The 23,366-nt window shown below is 35.3% G+C and overlaps 4 protein-coding genes across 10 annotated transcripts in view; 3 read left to right on the top strand and 1 right to left on the bottom strand.

The window, feature by feature from the left end:
• The window catches only part of LOC138335347 (uncharacterized), a 39,309-nt gene extending 33,699 nt beyond the window's left edge, over window positions 1–5,610 (top strand). The window contains exons 11-14 of one of the 2 annotated variants that reach the window (XM_069284402.1): window positions 2,716–2,787; window positions 4,115–4,265; window positions 4,581–4,666; window positions 4,979–5,610. The gene's annotated coding sequence lies outside the window, so the exon portion shown is untranslated. The remainder of the gene's footprint in view (window positions 1–2,715; window positions 2,788–4,114; window positions 4,266–4,580; window positions 4,667–4,978) is intronic. The other variant, XM_069284393.1, reaches the window with a different exon arrangement.
• Window positions 1–23,341, bottom strand: part of LOC138336028 (uncharacterized) — a 65,887-nt gene extending 42,546 nt beyond the window's left edge. Inside the window, exons 1-3 of the mRNA XM_069285330.1 lie at window positions 23,266–23,341; window positions 13,359–13,482; window positions 1,843–1,966 (exon numbers count right to left, since the gene is read on the bottom strand). The gene's annotated coding sequence lies outside the window, so the exon portion shown is untranslated. The remainder of the gene's footprint in view (window positions 1–1,842; window positions 1,967–13,358; window positions 13,483–23,265) is intronic.
• On the top strand, window positions 1,893–6,752 carry LOC138335953 (uncharacterized). Its single transcript, XM_069285208.1, has 7 exons — window positions 1,893–1,925; window positions 4,115–4,265; window positions 4,581–4,657; window positions 4,979–5,015; window positions 5,757–5,800; window positions 6,179–6,248; window positions 6,508–6,752. Exons 1-7 carry the CDS (start codon window positions 1,893–1,895, stop codon window positions 6,750–6,752), a joined length of 657 nt encoding a protein of 218 aa, XP_069141309.1.
• On the top strand, window positions 5,722–22,350 carry LOC138335242 (uncharacterized). 6 transcript variants are annotated; one of them, XM_069284270.1, is made up of 22 exons: window positions 5,722–5,800; window positions 6,179–6,248; window positions 6,508–6,716; window positions 9,113–9,163; window positions 9,455–9,624; window positions 14,235–14,306; window positions 15,535–15,685; window positions 16,000–16,085; window positions 16,398–16,434; window positions 17,309–17,352; window positions 17,733–17,802; window positions 17,987–18,195; window positions 18,274–18,324; window positions 18,630–18,683; window positions 18,928–19,055; window positions 19,364–19,449; window positions 20,134–20,195; window positions 20,514–20,573; window positions 20,796–20,883; window positions 21,087–21,163; window positions 21,466–21,546; window positions 21,889–22,350. In XM_069284270.1, exons 6-22 carry the CDS (start codon window positions 14,304–14,306, stop codon window positions 22,126–22,128), a joined length of 1,527 nt encoding a protein of 508 aa, XP_069140371.1. In that variant the 5' UTR covers window positions 5,722–5,800; window positions 6,179–6,248; window positions 6,508–6,716; window positions 9,113–9,163; window positions 9,455–9,624; window positions 14,235–14,303; the 3' UTR covers window positions 22,129–22,350. The 6 variants fall into 6 exon arrangements, with proteins under 6 accessions (XP_069140371.1, XP_069140336.1, XP_069140354.1 ...); XM_069284235.1 differs by having other exon boundaries at window positions 20,796–20,898; XM_069284253.1 differs by lacking the exons at window positions 6,508–6,716; window positions 9,113–9,163; window positions 9,455–9,624 and having other exon boundaries at window positions 20,796–20,898.
• Window positions 23,342–23,366: the final 25 nt, after the last annotated feature.

Here is a 23,366-nt window from a genome sequence, read left to right as displayed (position 1 = left end):
AGTAGTCGTCTGCACACGTTCAAAAGCCCGTTTGGACGCTACAAATTAAAACGCCCCCTTTCGGTATTTCCAGTGCGCCAGAGGTATTCCAACACGTCATGTCAGAGGTCTATGAAGAAAAGGAGGGCTTCGAGACTATAGTTGACGATATCCTAATTTGGGGCGAATCGCGTGAACAGCATGACTCGAGACTACGCGTCCTTTATTAAAAAAATAAGATTTAGAATGTATGATGTATTTGATGAATTTGTGAGCACCGAAGGCGTGAGATTTTGTTGTTTTGGGGGTCCTGCATAAGTTCTCCTCCGGGAAAAAGTCCTTTAGCAAGCTCGAAAGCACAATCTGCGTCTTAATAAGCAAAAGTGTAAAATTGCCGTCACAGACATACAGTATATTGGACACACACTCAGTGTCGAAGGTCTGAAACCTGACCCGGATAAGGTCGAAGCAATTTCCAAAATGCCGGAACCGACCGACAAGCAAGGTCTACAACGATTCATGGGAATGGTGCAGTACGTGGCAAAGTGTCTGCCAAATCTTTCCAAAAAGTGCGCCGATCAGATAACTACTGGAAAAGAATGTCGTCTGGCATTGGACTGAACAGCATAGTAACTGTTATCAACGGCTAAAAGAGATGGTGTCGTCAGAACCAGTCCTTAAATAGTATGACGTCAATAAGCCAGTCACACTTTCAGTCGATGCGTCCTCGACAGGACTCGGAGCAGTGTTGCTGCAAGACAATCGATTCGTAGATTATGCGTCAAAATCTCTCACTCCAGCCCAACAGCGTTACCCGCAAATAGAAAAAGAGACGTTCGCTATTGTCTTCGGTGCCAAGAAATATCATCATTATATTTTCAGCAATACCGTTACAGTACAATCAGACCATTAGCCTCTGAAAATAAAATAAAATTGTGAAGAAACCTCTGCATCTTGTGAAGTATTTACCAGTAAAGTTATTGCATGTGGCCGACGCGTTAAGTCGTGCTAATCTCAAAGAGGAAGCCCCGGATTTGGAGGACGAATTCGTAGTACATCTCGTTCTAACAGTATGAGACAGTAAAATTCAGGAAATCAATCGCGAAACAGAAAACCCAGAGTGGAACAGTTATCACTCACTGTAAGTCTCAGTTCGCACGACACGGCATACCGGACATATCAATATCGGATAATGTACCGCAGTATGCGTGTGCGGAGTTTCGTCAGTTTACAGAAATGTATGGGTTCGAACACCGAACCTCGAGTCCAACACAGTCAAATATAATGGCCGAGAAGTCCGTACAGACAGTGAAACGTCTGCTGAAAAAGGCATTACAAAGTGGGCAAGATCCGTATCTCTCACTATTAGATCTGAGAAAAATACACCAAGGTCATCGTCAATACGATCTCCAGCCCAATGGTTACATGGAAGTAGAACGCGAACCTTACTTCCAACGTCTACAAGTCTGTTACAACCGAAAGAAGAAACAAAAGTGAAGGAGAAGCTTAAAATGAAACGTCAAGAACAAAAGTTCTATCATGACCGCGGATGTTATGAATTACCTCCCTTGGGCATGGAAGATAACTTCAGGCTTCTGCCTCCCCCCCCCCCCCCCCCCCCCCCGCTTCCTACGCCCCTAAAGATTTAAGAAATGCTTTAGGGATATTTTGAAAAGAAAAGAAGAAGAAGAAATAAGAATTGTTCCTTTTTATTTTAGAGAGAAAGTAAAAACTAATACACTGCTTTACATTTCAGGAAACAGAAATATTGAAATACTGTATGTTCGGTTTAAATATTTTTTTCAAGATTAATAAGATTAATGATTAAACGTTTTACGACATGCATAGCAACAATTTACTTACGTTTTCGCACTATCAACCTATATCTTCATCCTCTTCTATTGATCTTTAATATGGAACCAAAAACTGAAGCTAAGGTTCAGACGGTGAGTTGATTCAAACAGAACCTTTCCTCTTGGAGTGTATTCTGAAATAGAACATTTTCATAAAATTTCTACTTGCGTTTTCGTTTTGAAATTGGGTTTCAACTTTCGTTTTCGCTATATATTACCATAGCTTGTAACTAGAAAAAAATTCTACTTTCGTTTTCTCTTTGAGATAAGTTAACAAATTTAGGTGTGTCATTTTAAAATATTGTAGATGACAATTATTAACTTTACTTTCAAATATACATATGTACATACAAATAAAATAATTTTGAACTCAACTTTTAAACTTATGACTCAACGTGGATAAGTATAAACTTCCGCTTTCGTTTCGTAAAGCAGAGTAGAGTGTTTTTGTGTTTGGATCTCATGGTTCACATTGTGGAATATATCTTTCGTTTTGCCAATAAATTTTTATAAGGAATGCATTGGTTTTCACCGATATTGTTTCGTTAACGATTTTGTTTGGAAACACGGAAGTTTCTATACGCATGAAAAGGTAAGCAGACTGGCGTATGTGTTGTCATGGAATAGGTACACACATTATGTATACACATTACTGGCGTAGTATTAAAATTCATTGATAATCCGTGTGTCTTGTTTCCTAACTTGTTTGATCGATACATAGAACACACTTTTTATTCATAGTTATATATATGTACATTCTTGCAAAACTATAATAGCATGTATACCTATATTTATATACATTATTGATAAGTTTAAACTTCAAGTTTACTGTCAATAGATTTTATGTGTAAGGCACAAAACAAATCGTATAATTTCATTTCAGATGAATGGCGGAAAATGAAGTACCATCTTACACAGATCCCTATCACTCCTATATGAAAAGTGCAGTATAATGGTACGTAGGGATCTCGAAAGAATTTATATGGTTATCAAGTTTAATATCTATGAACAATAATCTATGAACAATATCTCAGGGGCGTAGGAAGCGGGGGGGGGGGGGGGGGGGGGGGGGTTGGGGGGGCAGGGGGGGCAACTGCCCCCCGTTCCCCAGGACGGGGGGGCAAACAGGTCTTTTTGCCCCCCCCCCCCCCATTTTCGTAGACTGAAATTTTGTGAGAATGCTTATTTGAGAGAGAAAAAAGGGTCCTCCTGCACATTTTTCCTACTTCATTCTAGAAAATTTTCCGCTGCGCGGCGCATTTCCTAAAACGTTCAAGCACGTAATGTCAAACCTTAAATAGTAAAAATTCAATACACACGAACTAGACTAAAAATGTCCATCAAGGGATTCTATGTACTATTTAAAAAAAAAAAGTCTCTTAAAAGATCAATTTGTTTATATGTCTTAGCGAGACAATTAATTCATTTTTTATGTTACACAACAATGTGCCGATGGTGTGAAGCCGGTATATTCAGATCGAGTAGGGTTGCATAATGTTATGACGACACAATTATCATTTCTAAATGCAAGTAGCTTTAAATCGAAAAATTACCATGTTAAGAACGCTTTATAATCATTAAAATACATCATAAAACTCATCTCAGCCATTCTAAATCGTAATTTTTTCCCGGGGGACACCCCCGCACCCCCCTAACACCAAATTCTCGTGCCTTTGGGCGCTCGCAAATTCGTCAAAATGCATTGTAAAACTCATATAAGTCATTCTAAACCGTGATTTTTTTTTCCGGGGTGACCCCCAGACCCCCCAAACACCAAAATCTCGCGCTTTCGGGCACTCGCAAAATCATCAAAATACATTGTAAAACTCGTCTCAGCCATTCTAAAATACAATATTTTTTCCCAGGGGTCACCCCCAGACCCCTAAAACACCAAAATCTCGCGCCTTTGACGCTCACACGCTAATTTGGCCAATTTGCGTATTCGTTAATTTCCTTGTAGCGACCCCACTGTCTATAAATGTGTACAAGGATTAAATTTAATGATATATGAAAAATGTAATTAATCTCCTCCTGAAGGTGCGACGGCGGGGGGAGTTTACAAAATATTGAGGACCTTTGCCCCCCATTACGTTTCATCTTCCTACGCCACTGTATCTTATTAAAAGTTACAAATGTAACGTATTCAGTCTGGTTAACATGGATTACAAATTAAACTATAGGAATAAAGATATAACAACAACTTTTTATGTGTGTTCCTAATCAAGTCTTAGCGTTAATTGTCAGGTTTACACTCAGTAGTCCGTATGTTTTTTGTTTCGAAGGGATCTACTCCAGCCAAACACAATTCGAAACCTAACATTGCCAAACAACTTCCTGTGATAAATAACGACAGCAAGTGTAATTTGAACAAGGAAGATCACGGCCAACAACAACAACGTGTGTCAGACACAATCACAGAAACACAGGACAATGGTAATACTGAAACTATATATATATATATTTGTAGTAGAAATCTTGTGTCAATCCTTGTTGCAGATGGACTTTTGCGCTAATTCTTGAAAGCGCTAATTGCATTTCAAGTAGTAATTGGTGCGAGTGCTCGAATTTGTCATTATAATAACGGTTTCAAAAAGGTTAATTAAAGTTAATGATAATTACGTTATGTAATTCTGGCTATTATGTATAGTGTAATTTGAGTTCAGATCTAATGAGAATAAAGTTGAAAGACTTGCTTTATTTTAGATTTAGGATTATAAGTCAACAATTACAATATTTATTTATTTACAGAAATCATGGATGGATTAAGAGGGGGTCACACCCAACCTGGGAACAATACAGACATTGATGATCGTGGACATGATACTGTATCAGAGGTTTTGATTTCTTCGTCGCTTCCACTCAAAACGAAATTGCTTTTTACTAGATTGAATTGTTTATTTATTTTATCGAATTGCTTAAGCTATTTTCTCAGCACATTCTAAGATAACTCATGAGAACAACTAATTGAATGTCCATGCGTTAAAAGACATTGAATCATAATTTGCTTTTTTATCTATCTAGTTAGTGTATCTACGAACAATCAAAATCAGTTTGTTTTATCTTAAAACGAGTAACACAATACACATTTACTATAGATGTTGTTATAACGAGTTAAGGTACATGTAAGTTATCTGTTTTTATCATAGGAACGTGGCAAAGATACAACGGATACAGATAGAAAAGGTAACATTAGTATATTTTATTAGATATTTCAGTAAAGCAAAGACGAAATGAAAGAATGAATACAGGATTTTTAATTCGATTGAAAAGGAGAAGGTACGTTAAGACTCGAATATGTTCTCTATGACGTCATCAACATGCAGTTTCCCGCCATTTTTCACAAAAATCCTTGAAAAATAATACTTTTTGAGTGGTTTTCTCTAAATATGAATGTGGCCGCCTTCGTGGAGCAGAAAGAGATTTTCACACGTTGTGTATCGTGTATTTACGCATATCCATAAAAAAATATAAAGTTGCTCCAAGGTGGCGGCCAAATCCATTTCAAGCCTTTTGTAACCTAAAGATGATGAATTTCTAGCAAAATTTGGCTAGAAGAGGAAAATCATCAATTTGATGACGTCATGGTTATAAAAAGTTATGTTTTGATGAATGGTAAGTATGAGAGTATTTATTGATGTGAAATTGATGTGGATCAGAGTCAATATTTTTCGGCCTGAAAAATTAAGGCCAAATACTGGTCCTATCATATCTACTCCTTTAAAACAAGTAAAAAGTATAAAAGAAAACTTAAAAATATGTCAAGAAGACACAAATAGGTAATTGATGAACGCCTAAACATAGGAATGGTATTTATCAGTATTTAGTACCTATATGCCAGACATTGAACATTTTTATACCTGTAAGTTTATTTCTAATACACATACTGTTATGTTTTATTGTTTTGAATTGTTTTATTGTATTCAGAGGAATGTCAGTTACCGGACAAAGATTGTGACCAACAAGGCGTGGTAATGTATTTAGTTTAGTACAGTATATGGGAGATAACTCTGGAAACCTTGTTTAATAAAACCGTCAATATAAATATAACAAATATCTACTTAATTGTTTAAAAAGTATATAAAGATAAACAACTCATGGTATCATAAAACGTTAATGGCAGATATCAGAAATACGACCTTCACATTCAAATGGTGGCATTATCATGTATACATTCAATTATCATTACTTTAAGCATTTATGTAAATATTATTATATTATATTCATATAATCCAATTATGATTTTCCAATGATGTTTTACTGATGAGATACTGATGAGAATTAGTTCATATGTAAATGTTGAAATATCATTTATTGATACATGCTACGTATGTTTACATACAATGTAGGAAAATACGAATGCCGAAAACATACAGAAAACGAAATTAACAACCGAGGAGAGTGCATTCCATAACAGAGGTATGGCATATCATAAGGCAATGCGTTAAAATCTCCTTAAAATATTTGAATGGTCACATTGATATCTCTTAAGTTTTTGAGGCAAAAGATCGGTTTCAGTTGATGTATTACGTTACTGGTGAAACGGTTTTACACGGATGTGTCTTATAGTGGCGAAAGGGCTATTTGAAATTCAAAGAAACCCAACATTTAAAGTACCTTTAGAATAATTCATGTGAGAAAAAAAATCAACATTGTCGATATGGTTACCTTCTTTCAGAGTCAATCAAATCGGATGACCGTAAAAGCGATGGAACGAAAGAAAACAATGACGGCAGCGAAGAAAAAAGTGAATGCAATACAGAACAAAGCAAAGAGAAGAAAGAAGATGATACAGAGAACAACAAGATAAACAAAGAAGACATTGCAGACAAAAGCGAGGAAAAGAAAGTAGATAATACAGACAGAAGTGATGGAAATCTGATACGAGTATCCTTTACAGAGTTAAAGTTACTAAATCATTAGATTTACATAGATTTCTTAGGGTTTTTGACTTCCTACAAACGTTCTTATACCTGAAATTAGAAAGTTTTCAAAATTACAACATTTAATTTGAACTATTGGCAATGTTTATCAACGTTAAAATATCGCCAAACACAACAAGAAATTGTATCTGTCGGCATTGATTGTTTACAACGGAAAGAAACGAGTGCATCTCTGAGTTCGGAATCGAGGTCGCTGAAAATCTCATCCGGCTAATGGATATAGATGTAATAACACCACTAAGAGGCAACTTATATTTTTATCGGTTACATTGGCCTGATTAAGCGTAATAGCCGATACATTTACAGCGTATCTCAGTGGCGTAGAAAGAAACGTAATGGGGGGGGATGGGGGCAAAGGTCCTCAATATTTGGACACCCCCTCCTCGCCCCGCACCCACAGGAGGAGATTGATTCTCTAATTCAACACACAACCATATATACTTTATATTTTTTTTTTTCATATATCGTTGAGTAGAATCCTTGTACACATTTATAGACAGTGGCGTCGATAAACGGAAACAATTGCCATGCTAGCGCCAAAGGTGCGATATTTTGGTGTTTTGGGGGTGGGGGAGACAATCTCCTACGAGAAAAAAATATTACGATTTAGAATGGCTAAGATGAGTTTAACGATGCATTTTGATGAATTTGCGAGCGCCGAAGACGCGAGAATTTGGTGTTTGAGGGGTCCGGGGGTCTCCCTCGGGAAATACATTACGATTTAGAATTTTACGATGCATTTTGATGAATATGGGAGCGCCTGAAGGCGCGAGATTTGGGTGTTTGAGGAGGTCCGAGGGTCTCCCCCGGGTAAAAATATTAGATTTAGAATGGCTGTGATGAGTTTTACGATATATTTTAATGATTTTAAAGCGTTCTTAACATAATACTTTTTTTTTTTTTTTAAAGTTACCTGCATTAAGAATTGGTAATTGTGAATGCCGTCATATCTATGCAACTCGATCTGAACATACTGGATTCACACCATCGGTACATTGTTGTTTAACACAAAATAATAATGAATTAATTGTCTTGCTAAGTCATATAAACAGATGAATCTTTTAAGAGACATTTTTTAAATAGTACGTATAATCCGGATCCCCTGATTGACATTTTTAGTCTAGTTCACGAAAATGTGCAGGAGGACCCTTTTTTCTTTCAAATGTGCAATTTTAGAACATTTTAGTCGGCGAAAATGGAGGGCGGGGGGCAACAAGAAATGTTTGCCCTCGTCCTGGGAAACGGGGAGGCAATTGCCCCCCCCCCCCCCGACCCCCTCCAACCCCGACCCCCACCTCCCACACCCGCTTCCTACGCCCCTGTATCTACATTGCCAAGTAAAACAGCATAGTTCTATGAAGCTTTAGAGTATTTGATGGAAATATGACAAGAAGTGAGAGGTATTTTCACCCGTTAATTATGTGTAAATTATACATGAATACAGGTGTACATGTACATTATTAAGCAAACATATATGTACATAGGTCTACAATGTATATGTAAGGTATATTTTTGCTTTGAATACATAAAAGTACACATAAAATTTAGATATATAGTTAGGCTGATTTTTTAAAAGTAAATCAGATGTTAAAAAGTTATATAACTAGTGACATATAGGGGAATGTCCATTAGACGGATAGAGACTATAACTAGGTATATATAGGGAATGTATATATTATTAGTTTTTCGCCATTTTTTCCTTATTATAAAGTCTATATATTAGGCCATTTTTTTAAAAGCCTAATTATATTGGCAGGTTTAGCGGAATAGTACATAATATCATGACAAATGAAAATAAAATAATGGTAGAAGCAAGTATAAAACCATATTATATAATGAAAACCCTTCTTTATGGCTACAAAAACCTGTACAGTATAGGATTATTTACACTTAGAAACTCTTCACAAAACTTTTGCATACGTTTCAACGTTTGTTAGATTAACACAGTAATCAGGAACCTGTAGTCGATAAATTTGTGTTTTCAGTCGATAGTAGATATGTCCATTAGACAGATGAGATTTCCTTCGATCGGATGTTTGGAATGTTCACGCGTCGCGCATGCACATAGGGGTTGTTTACACTCGCCGAAAGATAATAATATGAAATAGTGACTAGGTCGGTCCTATTTATTTTCAGTTTTTCTCCATTTTGAACAAAATTGTTATACAAACTTTTAAATATTGTTATTAACACAAAGTACACAACTTTTACAATTAATTTTAGTCCTATAATTCTTTATATCTTTTATTTCATGATTTTTAGCGATTTAGTCCCTTTAAACAAGTTATTTAATTAGGATATACATAAAAGTCATAAGTCTTCTCCTTAACTATCTCCTAGGGCCTTCCAAATGTTCATTCGAGCACATGTTACATTTCTTCACTCATTCAGGTAAGTCATTTTAAGTCATATGCCTAACTGTTCACAAATATACACAGCTGTATACTGACCGACGACGACGTAACACATCTTTCCACAATACAACGAAGGATTTTGGAATATTTTTTCGCTACTGTCTAAACAAGGCTATCTATCATAATATCAAAGCTTTTATCTAAATAAATCTCGACGGTAGTTTTCTGCTGCTTAAATACAGCGTTTATATTTTCTACATATAACCAATAAAATACATTTAAATACTGCGCTTCTCTTGGTTGAATAATGAATATTTTCGTATTACAGGTTTTGGCATAAACGCCAGGCTTCATGAATAAATTGGTGGGATAGACGGAACCAATTCCAGGATGTGTTCCAAGGATTAGGAGCGTTCAGCAAATATCACATCGAAGTCAATGAGTCGGCGAAACCTGTCATACATCCGCCACGACGCATGCCTGCTGCTTACACAACAAGTTAAGTTAGGCGTAATTGACCGACTCGTAGAACTGATTAGGTCAATTCGATGGTGATTATTACGAAGTCGAATGGCAAATTACATATTTGTTTAGACTCGAAAGATTTAAACCGTGCGATAAAGTGAGAGCACAGCCCTATGCGGACAATTGATGACGTCACCTCAAAAGTGTCTGGTGCGAAATATTTTTCGAAGTTAGACGCTGAGTGCGGATTTTGGCAAATTGAACTTGATGAGCCGAGTAGTCGTCTGCACACGTTCAAAAGCCCGTTTGGACGCTACAAATTAAAACGCCCCCTTTCGGTATTTCCAGTGCGCCAGAGGTATTCCTACGCGTCATGTCAGAGGTCTATGAAGAAAAGGAGGGCGTCGAGACTATAGTTGACGTTATCCTAATTTGGGGCGAATCGCGTGAACAGCATGACGCGAGACTACGCGTCCTTTATAAAAATATAAGATTTAGAATGTATGATGTATTTGATGAATTTGTGAGCACCGAAGGCGTGAGATTTTGTTGTTTTGGGGGTCCTGCATAAGTTCTCCTCCGGGAAAAAGTCTTTTAGCAAGCTCGAAAGCACAATCTGCGTCTTAATAAGCAAAAGTGTAAAATTGCCGTCACAGACATACAGTATATTGGACACACACTCAGTGTCGAAGGTCTGAAACCTGACCCGGATAAGGTCGAAGCAATTTCCAAAATGCCGGAACCGACCGACAAGCAAGGTCTACAACGATTCATGGGAATGGTGCAGTACGTGGCAAAGTGTCTGCCAAATCTTTCCCAAAAAAGTGCGCCGATCAGATAACTACTGGAAAAGAATGTCGTCTGGCATTGGACTGAACAGCATAGTAACTGTTATCAACGGCTAAAAGAGATGATGTCGTCAGAACCAGTCCTTAAATAATATGACGTCAATAAGCCAGTCACACTTTCAGTCGATGCGTCCTCGACAGGACTCGGAGCAGTGTTGCTGCAAGACAATCGATTCGTAGATTATGCGTCAAAATCTCTCACTTAAGCCCAACAGCGTTACCCGCAAATAGAAAAAGAGACGTTCGCTATTGTCTTCGGTGCCAAGAAATATCATCATTATATTTTCAGCAATACCGTTACAGTACAATCAGACCATTAGCCTCTGAAAATAAAATAAAATTGTGAAGAAACCTCTGCATCTTGTGAAGTATTTACCAGTAAAGTTATTGCATGTGGCCGACGCGTTAAGTCGTGCTAATCTCAAAGAGGAAGCCCCGGATTTGGAGGACGAATTCGTAGTACATCTCGTTCTAACAGTATGAGACAGTAAAATTCAGGAAATCAATCGCGAAACAGAAAACCCAGAGTGGAACAGTTATCACTCACTGTAAGTCTCAGTTCGCACGACACACGGCATACCGGACATATCAATATCGGATAATGTACCGCAGTATGCGTGTGCGGAGTTTGGTCAGTTTACAGAAATGTATGGGTTTGAACACCGAACCTCGAGTCCAACATTTCCACAGTCAAATATAATGGCCAAGAAGTCCGTACAGACAGTGAAACGTCTGCTGAAAAAGGCAGTACAAAGTGGGCAAGATCCCTATCTCTCACTTTTAGATCTGAGAAATACACCAAGGTCATCGTCAATAGGATCACCCGCCCAACGGTTATATGGAAGGAGAACGCGAACCTTACTTCCAACATCTACAAGTCTGTTACAACCGAAAGAAGAAACAAAAGTGAAGGAGAAGCTTAAAATGAAACGTCAAGAACAAAAGTTCTATCATGACCGCGGATGTTATGAATTACCTCCCTTGGGCATGGAAGATAACTTCAGGATTCGTCAAGGAAGTAACTGGCAGCCAGGTCGCGTTGTAGAATTCGACGAAAAGTATCGATCTATAATGGTGCATTCGAACGGGAGAACATACCAAAGTAATTGGAAACACTAATTTTGGTGTTTGGGGGGTCCGGGGTCTTAAGATTTAGAATGTTTGATATATTTGATGAATTTGTGAGCACCGAATGTGTAAGATTTTGTTGTTTTGGGGGTCCTGCATAAGTTCTCCCATCCTCGATACTCCAGGGGTTCCGATCACTTACGATCTCTACACCCCTGGACTATCTCATAGTGAAATTGAAGGCAGCTCAGCTGAAAATATTTGACCAATCACAGACCAGCAAAGATTTCCTTTGAAGACTACAGAGAGAGCGACGCCCAACTTCAAAGCCACATATAGTCAACCACAGTGTACCGTTATACGGCTCTTTTGATGTACATCAAAGGACTAAATTACCTGTTCTGTTCTGTTGCCTCCAGTTTCACTATGAGATAGCCAAGGGGTGTAGAAATCGTAAGTGATCGGAACCCCTGGAGTATCGAGGATGAAGTTCTCCCCAGGGAAAAAAAGTACGATTTAGAATGACTGAGATGAGTTTTATGATGTATTTTGATGATTTTAAAGCGTTCTTAACACGGTAATTTTTCGATTTAAAGTTACATGCATTTGGAAATTATTATTATTATTATTATCTTTATTTTCCTTCAAAATGAAGAGTACATAATGATAATATATAAAAATACATATGGTAAACAGCATGAAATAATATGTACAAAATTAGAAAGAGAGAGAGAATATGGGGAAAATACACAACATAATTATTATAAATCAGAGAAAGAGAGAAGAGGGGCACAATTCTCTCGGATTCTATATCAAAATATTTTCAATATATATATATATTTCATAAAGAAATGCACGAGTAAGTTTTGCAGTGATTGTAAATCAGCTACGTATACAAATTGAACATCTTTTTAAAAGTATACACTGATAACAATCTTAATTGTTCCATATCATATCTTTCCAATGATACATGTGTTAGCTCAAAATCTGAGAGGGAGTATAAACATGAAATAAAACCAATATTTGTGATTGATACAATTGAACATATGAAATCATCTCTTATTTGTTCAGTCAATGAATAATTTAAAACAATATGAGATGAGTTTTACGATGCATTTTGATGATTTTAAAGCGTTCTTAACACGGTATTTTTTTTATTTAAAGTTACCTGTATTTAGAAATGATAATTGTGAGTGTCGTCATACCATTATGCAACCCTGCTCGATCTGAACATACCGGATTCACACCATCGGCACATTGTTGTGTAACTAAAAATAATAATGAATTGTTGTCTTGCTAAGACATATAAACAAATTAATCTTTTAAGAAGCATTTTTTGAAATAGTATAATCCCTTGATGGACATTTTTAGTCTAATTCGAACAGGTTTGAACATTACGTGCTTGAACGTTATAGGAAACGCGCCGCGCAGCGGAAATTTTTCTAAAATGTAGTACAAAAATGTGCAGGAGGACCCTTTTTTCTTTCAAATGTGCGTTTTTATAACCTTTCACTCGGCGAAAAAGGGGGGGGACATGTTTGCCCCCCCGTCCTGGGGAACGGGGGGGGGGGGACTGCCCCCCCTTCCCTGCCCTGCCTCCCCCCCCCCCCCCGCTTCCTACGCCCCTAAAGATTTAAGAAATGCTTTAGGGATATTTTGAAAAGAAAAGAAGAAGAAGAAATAAAAATTGTTCCTTTTTATTTTAGAGAGAAAGTAAAAACTAATGCACTGCTTTACATTTCAGGAAACAGAAATATTGAAATACTGTATGTTCGGTTTAAATATTTTTTTCAAGATTAATAAGATTAATGATTAAACGTTTTACGACATGCATAGCAACAATTTACTTACGTTTTCGCACTATCAACCTATATCTTCATCCTCTTCTATTGATCTTTAATATGGAACCAAAAACTGAAGCTAAGGTTCAGACGGTGAGTTGATTCAAACAGAACCTTTCCTCTCGGAGTGTATTCTGAAATAGAACATTTTCATAAAATTCCTACTTGCGTTTTCGTTTTGAAATTGGGTTTCAACTTTCGTTTTCGCTATATATTACCATAGCTTGTAACTAGAAAAAAATTCTACTTTCGTTTTCTCTTTGAGATAAGTTAACAAATTTATGTGTGTCATTTTAAAATATTGTAGATGACAATTATTAACTTTACTTTCAAATATACATATGTATATACAAATAAAATAATTTTGAACTCAACTTTTAAACTTATGACTCAACGTGGATAAGTATAAACTTCCGCTTTCGTTTCGTAAAGCAGAGTAGAGTGTTTTTTGTGTTTGGATCTCATGGTTCACATTGTGGAATATATCTTTCGTTTTGCCTAGAAATTTTATAAGGAATGCATTGGTTTTCACCGATATTGTTTCGTTAACGATTTTGTTTGGAAACACGGAAGTTTCTATACGCATGAAAAGGTAAGCAGACTGGCGTATGTGTTGTCATGGAATAGGTACACACATTATGTATACACATTACTGGCGTAGTATTAAAATTCATTGATAACCCGTGTGTCTTGTTTTCCTAACTTGTTTGATCGATACATAGAACACACTTTTTATTCATAGTTATATATATGTACATTCTTGCAAAACTATAATAGCATGTATATACCTACATTTATATACATTATTGATAAGTTTAAACTTCAAGTTTACTGTCAATAGATTTTATGTGTAAGGCACAAAACAAATCGTATAATTTCATTTCAGATGAATGGCGGAAAATGAAGTACCATCTTACACAGATCCCTATCACTCCTATATGAAAAGTGCAGTATAATGGTACGTAGGGATCTCGAAAGAATTTATATGGTTATCAAGTTTAATATCTATGAACAATATCTCAGGGGCGTAGGAAGCGGGGGGGGGGCAAACATGTCTTTTTGCCCCCCCCCATAATGCTTATTTGAGAGAGAAAAAAGGGTCCTCCTGCACATTTTTCCTACTTCATTCTAGAAAATTTTCCGCTGCGCGGCGCATTTCCTAAAACGTTCAAGCACGTAATGTCAAACCTTAAATAGTAAAAATTCAATACACACGAACTAGACTAAAAATGTCCATCAAGGGATTCTATGTACTATTTTAAAAAAATGTCTCTTAAAAGATCAATTTGTTTATATGTCTTAGCGAGACAATTAATTCATTTTTTATGTTACACAACAATGTGCCGATGGTGTGAAGCCGGTATATTCAGATCGAGTAGGGTTGCATAATGTTATGACGACACAATTATCATTTCTAAATGCAAGTAGCTTTAAATCGAAAAATTACCATGTTAAGAACGCTTTATAATCATTAAAATACATCATAAAACTCATCTCAGCCATTCTAAATCGTACTTTTTTCCCGGGGGACACCCCCGCGACCCCCTAACACCAAATTCTCGCGCCTTTGGGCGCTCGCAAATTCGTCAAAATGCATGGTAAAACTCATATAAGTCATTCTAAACCGTGATTTTTTTTCTGGGGTGACCCCCGGACCCCCCAAACACCAAAATCTCGCGCTTTCGGGCACTCGCAAAATCATCAAAATACATTGTAAAACTCGTCTCAGCATTCTAAAATACAATATTTTTTCCCAGGGGTCACCCCCAGACCCCTAAAACACCAAAATCTCGCGCCTTTGACGCTCACACGCTAATTTGGCCAATTTGCGTATTCGTTAATTTCCTTGTAGCGACCCCACTGTCTATAAATGTGTACAAGGATTAAATTTAATGATATATGAAAAATGTAATTAATCTCCTCCTGAAGGTGCGACGGCGGGGGGAGTTTACAAAATATTGAGGACCTTTGCCCCCCCCCCCCCTCCCCATTACGTTTCATCTTCCTACGCCACTGTATCTTATTAAAAGTTACAAATGTAACGTATTCAGTCTGGTTAACATGGATTACAAATTAAACTATAGGAATAAAGATATAACAACAACTTTATATGTGTGTTCCTAATCAAGTCTTAGCGTTAATTGTCAGGTTTACACTCAGTAGTCCGTATGTTTTTTGTTTTGAAGGGATCTACTCCAGCCAAACACAATTCGAAACCTAACATTGCCAAACAACTTCCTGTGACAAATAACGACAGCAAGTATAATTTGAACAAGGAAGATCACGGCCAACAACAACAACGTGTGTCAGACACAATCACAGAAACACAGGACAATGGTAATACTGAAACTATATATATATATATTGTAGTAGAAATCTTGTGTCAATCCTTGTTGCAGATGGACTTTTGCGCTAATTCTTGAAAGCGCTAATTGCATTTCAAGTAGTTATTGGTGCGAGTGCTCGAATTTGTCATTATAATAACGGTTTCAAAAAGGTTAATTAAAGTTAATGATAATTACGTTATGTAATTCTGGCTATTATGTATAGTGTAATTTGAGTTCAGATTTAATGAGAATAAAGTTGAAAGACTTGCTTTATTTTAGATTTAGGATTATAAGTCAACAATTACAATATTTATTTATTTACAGAAATCATGGATGGATTAAGAGGGGGTCACACCCAACCTGGGAACAATACAGACATTGATGATCGTGGACATGATACTGTATCAGAGGTTTTGATTTCTTCGTCGCTTCCACTCAAAACGAAATTGCTTTTTACTAGATTGAATTGTTTATTTATTTTATCGAATTGCTTAAGCTATTTTCTCAGCACATTCTAAGATAGCTCATGAGAACAACTAATTGAATGTCCATGCGTTAAAAGACATTTAATCATAATTTGCTTTTTTATCTATCTAGTTAGTTTATCTACGAACAATCAAAATCAGTGTGTTTTATCTTAAAACGAGTAACGCAATACACATTTACTATAGATGTTGTTATAACGAGTTAAGGTACATGTAAGTTATCTGTTTTTATCATAGGAACGTGGCACAGATACAACGGATACAGATAGAAAAGGTAACATTAGTATATTTTATTAGATATTTCAGTAAAGCAAAGACGAAATGAAAGAATGAATACAGGATTTTTAATTCGATTGAAAAGGAGAAGGTACGTTAAGACTCGAATATGGCCCCAAAATTAATTCTCCAGTAAAGAACAACATATTTGGCCATATAACAGTTGAATACGATGGCTAACACGTTACATCCCGGAAATATCCCGCATGTGCCAATTATGTTCTCTATGACGTCATCAACATGCAGTTTCCCGCCATTTTTCACAAAAATCCTTGATAAATCATACTTTTTGAGTGGTTTTCTCTAAATATGAATGTGGCCGCCTTCGTGGAGCAGAAAGAGATTTTCACACGTTGTGTATCGTGTATTTACGCATATCCATAAAAAATATCAAGTTGCTCCAAGGTGGCGGCTAAATCCATTTCAAGCCTTTTGTAACCTAAAGATGATGAATTTCTAGCAAAATTTGGCTAGAAGAGGAAAATCATCAATTTGATGACGTCATAGGTGGAGCAAATCGTGTACATGGTTATAAAAAGTTATGTTTTGATGAATGGTAAGTATGAGAGTATTTATTGATGTGAAATTGATGTGGATCAGAGTCAATATTTTTCGGCCTGAAAAATTAAGGCCAAATACTGGTCCTATCATATCTACTCCTTTAAAACAAGTAAAAAGTATAAAAGAAAACTTAAAAATATGTCAAGAAGACACAAATAGGTAATTGATGAACGCCTAGACATAGGAATGGTATTTATCAGTATTTAAGTACTTATATGCCAGACATTGAACAGTTTTATATACCTGTAAGTTTACATTCTGATACACATACTGTTATGTTTTATTGTTTTGAATTGTTTTATTGTATTCAGAGGAATGTCAGTTACCGGACAAAGATTGTGACCAACAAACCGTGGTAATGTTTTTAGCTTAGTGCAGTATATGGGAGATAACTCTGGAAACCTTGTTTAATAAAACCGTCAATATAAATATAACAAATATCTACTTAATTGTTTAAAAAGTATATAAAGATAAAAAAAACTCATGGTATCATAAAACGTTAATGGCAGATATCAGAAATACGACCTTCACATTCAAATGGTGGCATTATCATGTATACATTCAATTATCATTACTTTAAGCATTTATGTAAATATTATTATATTATATTCATATAATCCAATTATGATTTTCCAATGATGTTTTACTGATGAGATACTGATGAGAATTAGTTCATATGTAAATGTTGAAATATCATTTATTGATACATGCTACGTATGTTTACATACAATGTAGGAAAATACGAATGCCGAAAACATACAGAAAACGAAATTAACAACCGAGGAGAGTGCATTCCATAACAGAGGTATGGCATATTATAAGGCAATGCGTTAAAATCTCCTTAAAATATTTGAATGGTCACATTGATATCTCTTAAGTTTTTGAGGCAAAAGATCGGTTTCAGTTGATATACAACGTTACTGGTGAAACGGTTTTACACGGATGTGAGAAATAAAATCAACATTGTCGATATGGTTACCTTCTTTCAGAGTCAATCAAATCGGATGACCGTAAAAGCGATGGAACGAAAGAAAACAATGACGGCAGCGAAGAAAAAAGTGAATGCAATACAGAACAAAGCAAAAAGAAGAAAGAAGATGATGCAGAGAACAACAAGATAAACAAAGAAGACATTGCAGACAAAAGCGAGGAAAAGAAAGTAGACAATGCTGACAGAAGTGATGGAAATCTGATACGAGTATCCTTTACAGAGTTAAACAATTTATTTAATTAGGATATATATAAGTCATATGTCTTCTCCTTAACTATCTCCTAGGGCCTTCCAAATGTTCATTCGAGCACATGTTACATTTCTTCACTCATCCAGGTAAGTCATTTTAAGTCATATGCCTAACTGTTCACAAATATCTACAGGAAAATAGCTGTAGGCCTATACTGACCGACGATGACGTAACATGTCTTTCCACAATACAACGAAGGATTTTCGAATATTTTTTCGCTACTGTCTAAACAAGGCTATCTATCATAATATCAAAGCTTTTATCTAAATAAATCTTGACGGTAGTTTTCTGCTGCTTAAAGACAACGTTTATATTTTCTACATATAACCAATAAAATACATTTAAATACTGCGCTTCTCTTGGTTGAATAATGAATATTTTCGTATTACAGGTTTTGGCACAAACGCCAGGCTTCATGAATAAATTGATTTCATCCAATCAACAGGTAAGACACTGTAAACATACAATGTACGAAATACCCTCTTAGTTTTTTATGGATATTATATTGCGTGTGCGAGAGACAGTGTCCAATGCATTTTAATTGACGACACCATCAATTGAATTTTAAATTAAACATTTAGTAATATAATTTAAGATGACGATTTCACCTGTCATTATACGTTCTTCTCTTCAACTCTCTTATCCTCCATACGGTTATCTTGTCGATACGCATTATTGTCTTACTTCAGAGCAACCATGTGGCAGACATTTTGATTAGACTATTTGTGGATATCAATGATATGAAGCAGGAGAGAAGCCAAACAGAAGAAAGTCTGTATACTCTTGTGGTAGATTTACAGGATTCAATGTCTAAACGGTAAATGTATACACTTTTTATCTATATAAGTTACACTGATAAATTTGTCAAACTTTACATTGGCAAAAAATTGAAAATTCTTTGTTAGCAGTTCTATGTCACAACAATTACTATTGAATCAAATAAATTTAAGGCTTTAAGTAGTTGTTTAAATGTCTAATTTTGAGGAATGTTAACTTTGTACAGTAGGGTATTTAGAGTTATTGGACACAAAGATACGACTATTTATGTTTAAGGCATCTGGTATTGTCTCGAATCACAACTATCAATCAAAACTATCAAATCTTTGTTTTTTGCATTTTTAATAGGGATGGGTGTTTCAGCCGTGGAAACCAGAACGACTGTCACTCACTGTATCTGTGTTTGATTAATGCCTTGGAGGAGGAAATCGAAGGTAAGTGTGATTTCTATATTACAATCTCATCACTTCCAAACATTAAGTATGCAGTGTGGTAGTGTTTCTGAGAAAAAAACTTCTTCCTAAGTATATAATTTGTTTCCTGTTCAAATTAATATGACACCAATGTAACAGTTCAGCTCAATTTCAGGTTCCAAAATGCAATCATAAAGTCTCCTTTTATTGACAAATAATATTGTTGCATTTAAACATTGACGTTTTGCATTATCATACAAGTTGATGACAACTATCGCAATATCTGTATTTCATTATGAAATTATAATATTTTCAGTTATAGAGCATTCTTTGTTTGTAAAAAAGATATGTTGAACACAGCAGCATTTTTTCAGACGTGCAAATAATGGTTTCGAATATGTTAATATAATATATTAATAATAAAATAATGTGCACAGGCAAAATGTTCAAGATAACATTGATAGGAAACGATCTTAGTATGAAATTGAACTGAAATTGAACTGAGACATAACCCAACACGTTAACGGAAGTTTCTTTGACTTTACATGAAGACATTTTGTCTGTGTGTATTGTACATTGACGTGATGTGTTGCCTTGAAAGTTGTATCATAATTAAATGTTTCAAAATATTTAAAACCTATTTATAATCAAGTAAAAGTTCTCATGTGATGAATACTTTTTGTTTATTTTTATTAATTATTTCAGGGTCAGTATCGTTATTTGAAGGACAGATTCGACACATGTTTTGGTATTCAACATGTGATCACGTACGTATTATTGCAATGATTGTTTTAAAGTTTTATAAATGCTTGTTGTATTTTCCCATCGAAATACTGCATAAATATTGTTAGAAATCTTGTTCTTTAAAGGTATGATAGTATCACACGCTATACGTACAGTCATTGTTTTTCACAGAATTAGTCTTCAAATAACAAAAACAAATATGGTTTTTTTCTTAGTAAAACCTGGTACAAAAGACAAGGTGACAAATCTGTAGATTGCACAATAATAATAAAAATATACATGAAAATAAAAAAGAAACTATAAATAGTAAAACCTGAATTTAAAAAAGAAATAGTTGACAGGTTGAGAAAAGTTCCACCGAGTGTTTCCGATCCCTGCTCCTGCCAGTGGAAAACAGTGAGGTAAGTGTATTGTTCTTTTTCAGTTTTTATCACACATGTTTAATAAGCTAATCAATAATAAAATACCTTTTTAAAAAATCAGACATAAGGAAACTATCGGTGTTTTAAAAAAATGAGTTTTCACCTTTATAATAATTAGATATAAGGTGTTAAAGGGACCATTGCAATTGCAAGGACGTATATGAGACTTTAAAAACCTTGGTAATTATGAAATAATTTCAGTGTTCGATGGAAGACGGTCTTGAAATGTTAGAAGAGATAATTACCTTCGACGGGGCCCAGGTACCATGTTCAATTTGTTTGGATGAAGGTATATACCATGGAGGTCAATATCAATTTTAATCCACCAGTATTTGAGATAAAATGATCCTTTCTGTTTTGTTTGTTTTGCATTTGAGAACAGTTGATCAATTTTAACAACTAATTTGCCTACTTCATAAAAAAACAAATTTAGAATATCAAATGCTATGTCATAAAAAATGGCTAGAATGATTTGTATAACTAATTTTGTAGAAACGATCACCTACAAACAGAGTGTAAAGGAGACTGTGCCTGAGATACTCGTTTTACAGTTGGCACGGTTTAAACAGGTGGGTAGACCTGGCCAGGTTTATTGGAGGATGGATAGCACCAAAGTCAGCTTAGATCTTAGCACCATTTAAAACAATAAAGTGCATATAAGGACAGGAATTAGACTTTCTGGGAAACGCATATCTATATAATGATATAACTTTAACTGAATCTTTCTTATCCCGATGAAAAATGTCTTTTTTTTTCTTCAAAAGCATTTAATATAGCGTATATAATGCATGTGAACTGTATCACGAACGTACAATGTATTACAGATAAATTATTAATAAAGTGAATTTCTCAAATCGGTTACGTTCCTTAGGATGAGTACGGAAACTTGTATAAACATAATGGAATGGTACACTACCCAACCAGCCTGTTCCTCACAGTCAGTTGTACACAGGTAACAAAACATTGCTTTTACATGTATATAGTATCAATTTACCTATTGAAAATATAACTTTTCTATTCAAAAACATATGTCTTGGCAAAGGATGTTTTCATGTTAAATTGTTTAACTTATGACGCGCTTTTATCTTTTGTCATAAAAGTACTGTTTTCGTATGGTTTCACGTGGTTTTAAAGGTTGATCAAATTCTGATACTCGAAATCGTAATTCAAGTCGGAACTTTCTCTAGATAATCATTTCAGTAAGATATGGTAAAAGACCGAATAGCTCTAGTGCGTGTTTTTTAAAAAACGAATCAGCCACATTAAAATGTATCCTTTTTTCTATATTACTCAGGAGTCTTCTGAGAAAGTAAATTACGACCTTTACGGGGTCATCTGTCACGAGGGAGACCTAGAGAAAGGTCATTACTGGTGTTATGTTAAAAAAGATGGTTGGAACCCGGACAATATATATCTCTGGCACTTGTGTGCCGACTCTTACGTCAGAAGGTTAGAGGTCATGGAGGAGTGGCCTGATTCACCTTTTGCATATCTTCTCTTCTACAAGCAATCGGAGCCAAGACAAAATGTATAGTTCTACCGAAAAAAATTGTTAATCATCAATTAAGATAAATAGACAAAATTAGACATGACTGTATAATGTATGTAAGAAACTACAATATTAAAATATCAACGATAAGCTTTATCCATACGATATCTTATACATGTATATATTTTTTGTCTATTTACGGAAGATAATTTTGTCTTCATTATGTAGCTATCAATTCAATAAAAACATTGTTTTCATGTTGTTCAACTTGTGTTTGTACGGTTTTTGAAATAATTGTTTACTCAGACCGATCTTTGTGAATGTGATCACTTATTGCACAATCGTTTATACTAGTACGCCAATGAAAAATATGATCAAATACTTCCACAAATGCACGACGATAGCATATACAAAGTATATGTATAAAAAACGAACAGTTTAAGGTATTGGCCATCCCTCTACAAATCTAGAACTTTCGTCCTTACTATGGACTTATCGCCATTCAGGTCAAATTTAATAATATAGGCCACATTATAATACGAAACCTTGCACTGTCTTCTTTTTTGGGCAATGCAAAGTTTTGTAATAATCTTTGACAGTAAATGTGACAACGGGAATTAACTAGTACACGCAAGAACTTTATATATTATCTTAAAATAAAATATAGGCATTTCATGGATATTTTTCGTCTGACTGTCGAATATTATTCACTTAAATCTATGAATGAAGCTAGCTGTCCCTATAGCTGTCTCTATACGTATACACAAACTATCAAAACAGCATAATGTTCTTCTTAAGTATTAAGACATTATATACGAAAGGTTGAGTGTTGTATGCATTTAAATAAATGTTCTAGGAACAAAGAGAAACACACAATTCTACAACAGTCGCCACAACTAATACTCCCCGCTGCACAAATTAAGTAATAACACCATTAATAGGGGACATTGCAGAACCCTATATACTCAACTCTCCTTTATACCAGGGTTCTGTGTACCAAATTTTATCAAAATCTGTCAAGTAATTTAGGAGTTCGCCAGATAAAGTTGTGTCGACAGACAGACAGACAAACCGATTCCAGTTTACTCCCTTAACTTCATTGCAGGGATATACAGAGTATGTATTTGAAAAAAAGCGACAAATAACCATGTTAACGGATAAAACTATAAATAGTATACTCACAGTAGCTAACACCTGTGCACAGATGTAAAATATATCGACACTATTCCAAAGTCGCGTGATTAATATACGAATACGTCATGTGGGTTTTTACGTTTACGGTC

Source organism: Argopecten irradians, chromosome 1 (assembly GCF_041381155.1).
Source record: "Argopecten irradians isolate NY chromosome 1, Ai_NY, whole genome shotgun sequence".
Lineage (NCBI taxonomy): Eukaryota > Metazoa > Mollusca > Bivalvia > Pectinida > Pectinidae > Argopecten > Argopecten irradians.
Note: the sequence above shows the minus strand (reverse complement) of the source record. Positions and strands in the feature narration are given on the sequence as shown.

Bases quoted from the DNA above. Each gene is read 5' to 3' on its own strand.
- LOC138335953 (XM_069285208.1), top strand. From the start codon at position 1,893: ATGGAACCAAAAACTGAAGCTAAGGTTCAGACG. The intron at 1,926-4,114 runs GTGAGTTGATTC...TTTGTTTCGAAG, and splicing joins CTGAAGCTAAGGTTCAGACG to GGATCTACTCCAGCCAAACA. The intron at 4,266-4,580 runs GTAATACTGAAA...ATTTATTTACAG, and splicing joins CACAGAAACACAGGACAATG to AAATCATGGATGGATTAAGA.
- LOC138335242 (XM_069284253.1), top strand. The intron at 19,450-20,133 runs GTAAGTGTGATT...TAATTATTTCAG, and splicing joins CTTGGAGGAGGAAATCGAAG to GGTCAGTATCGTTATTTGAA. The intron at 20,574-20,795 runs GTAAGTGTATTG...AAATAATTTCAG, and splicing joins TGCCAGTGGAAAACAGTGAG to TGTTCGATGGAAGACGGTCT.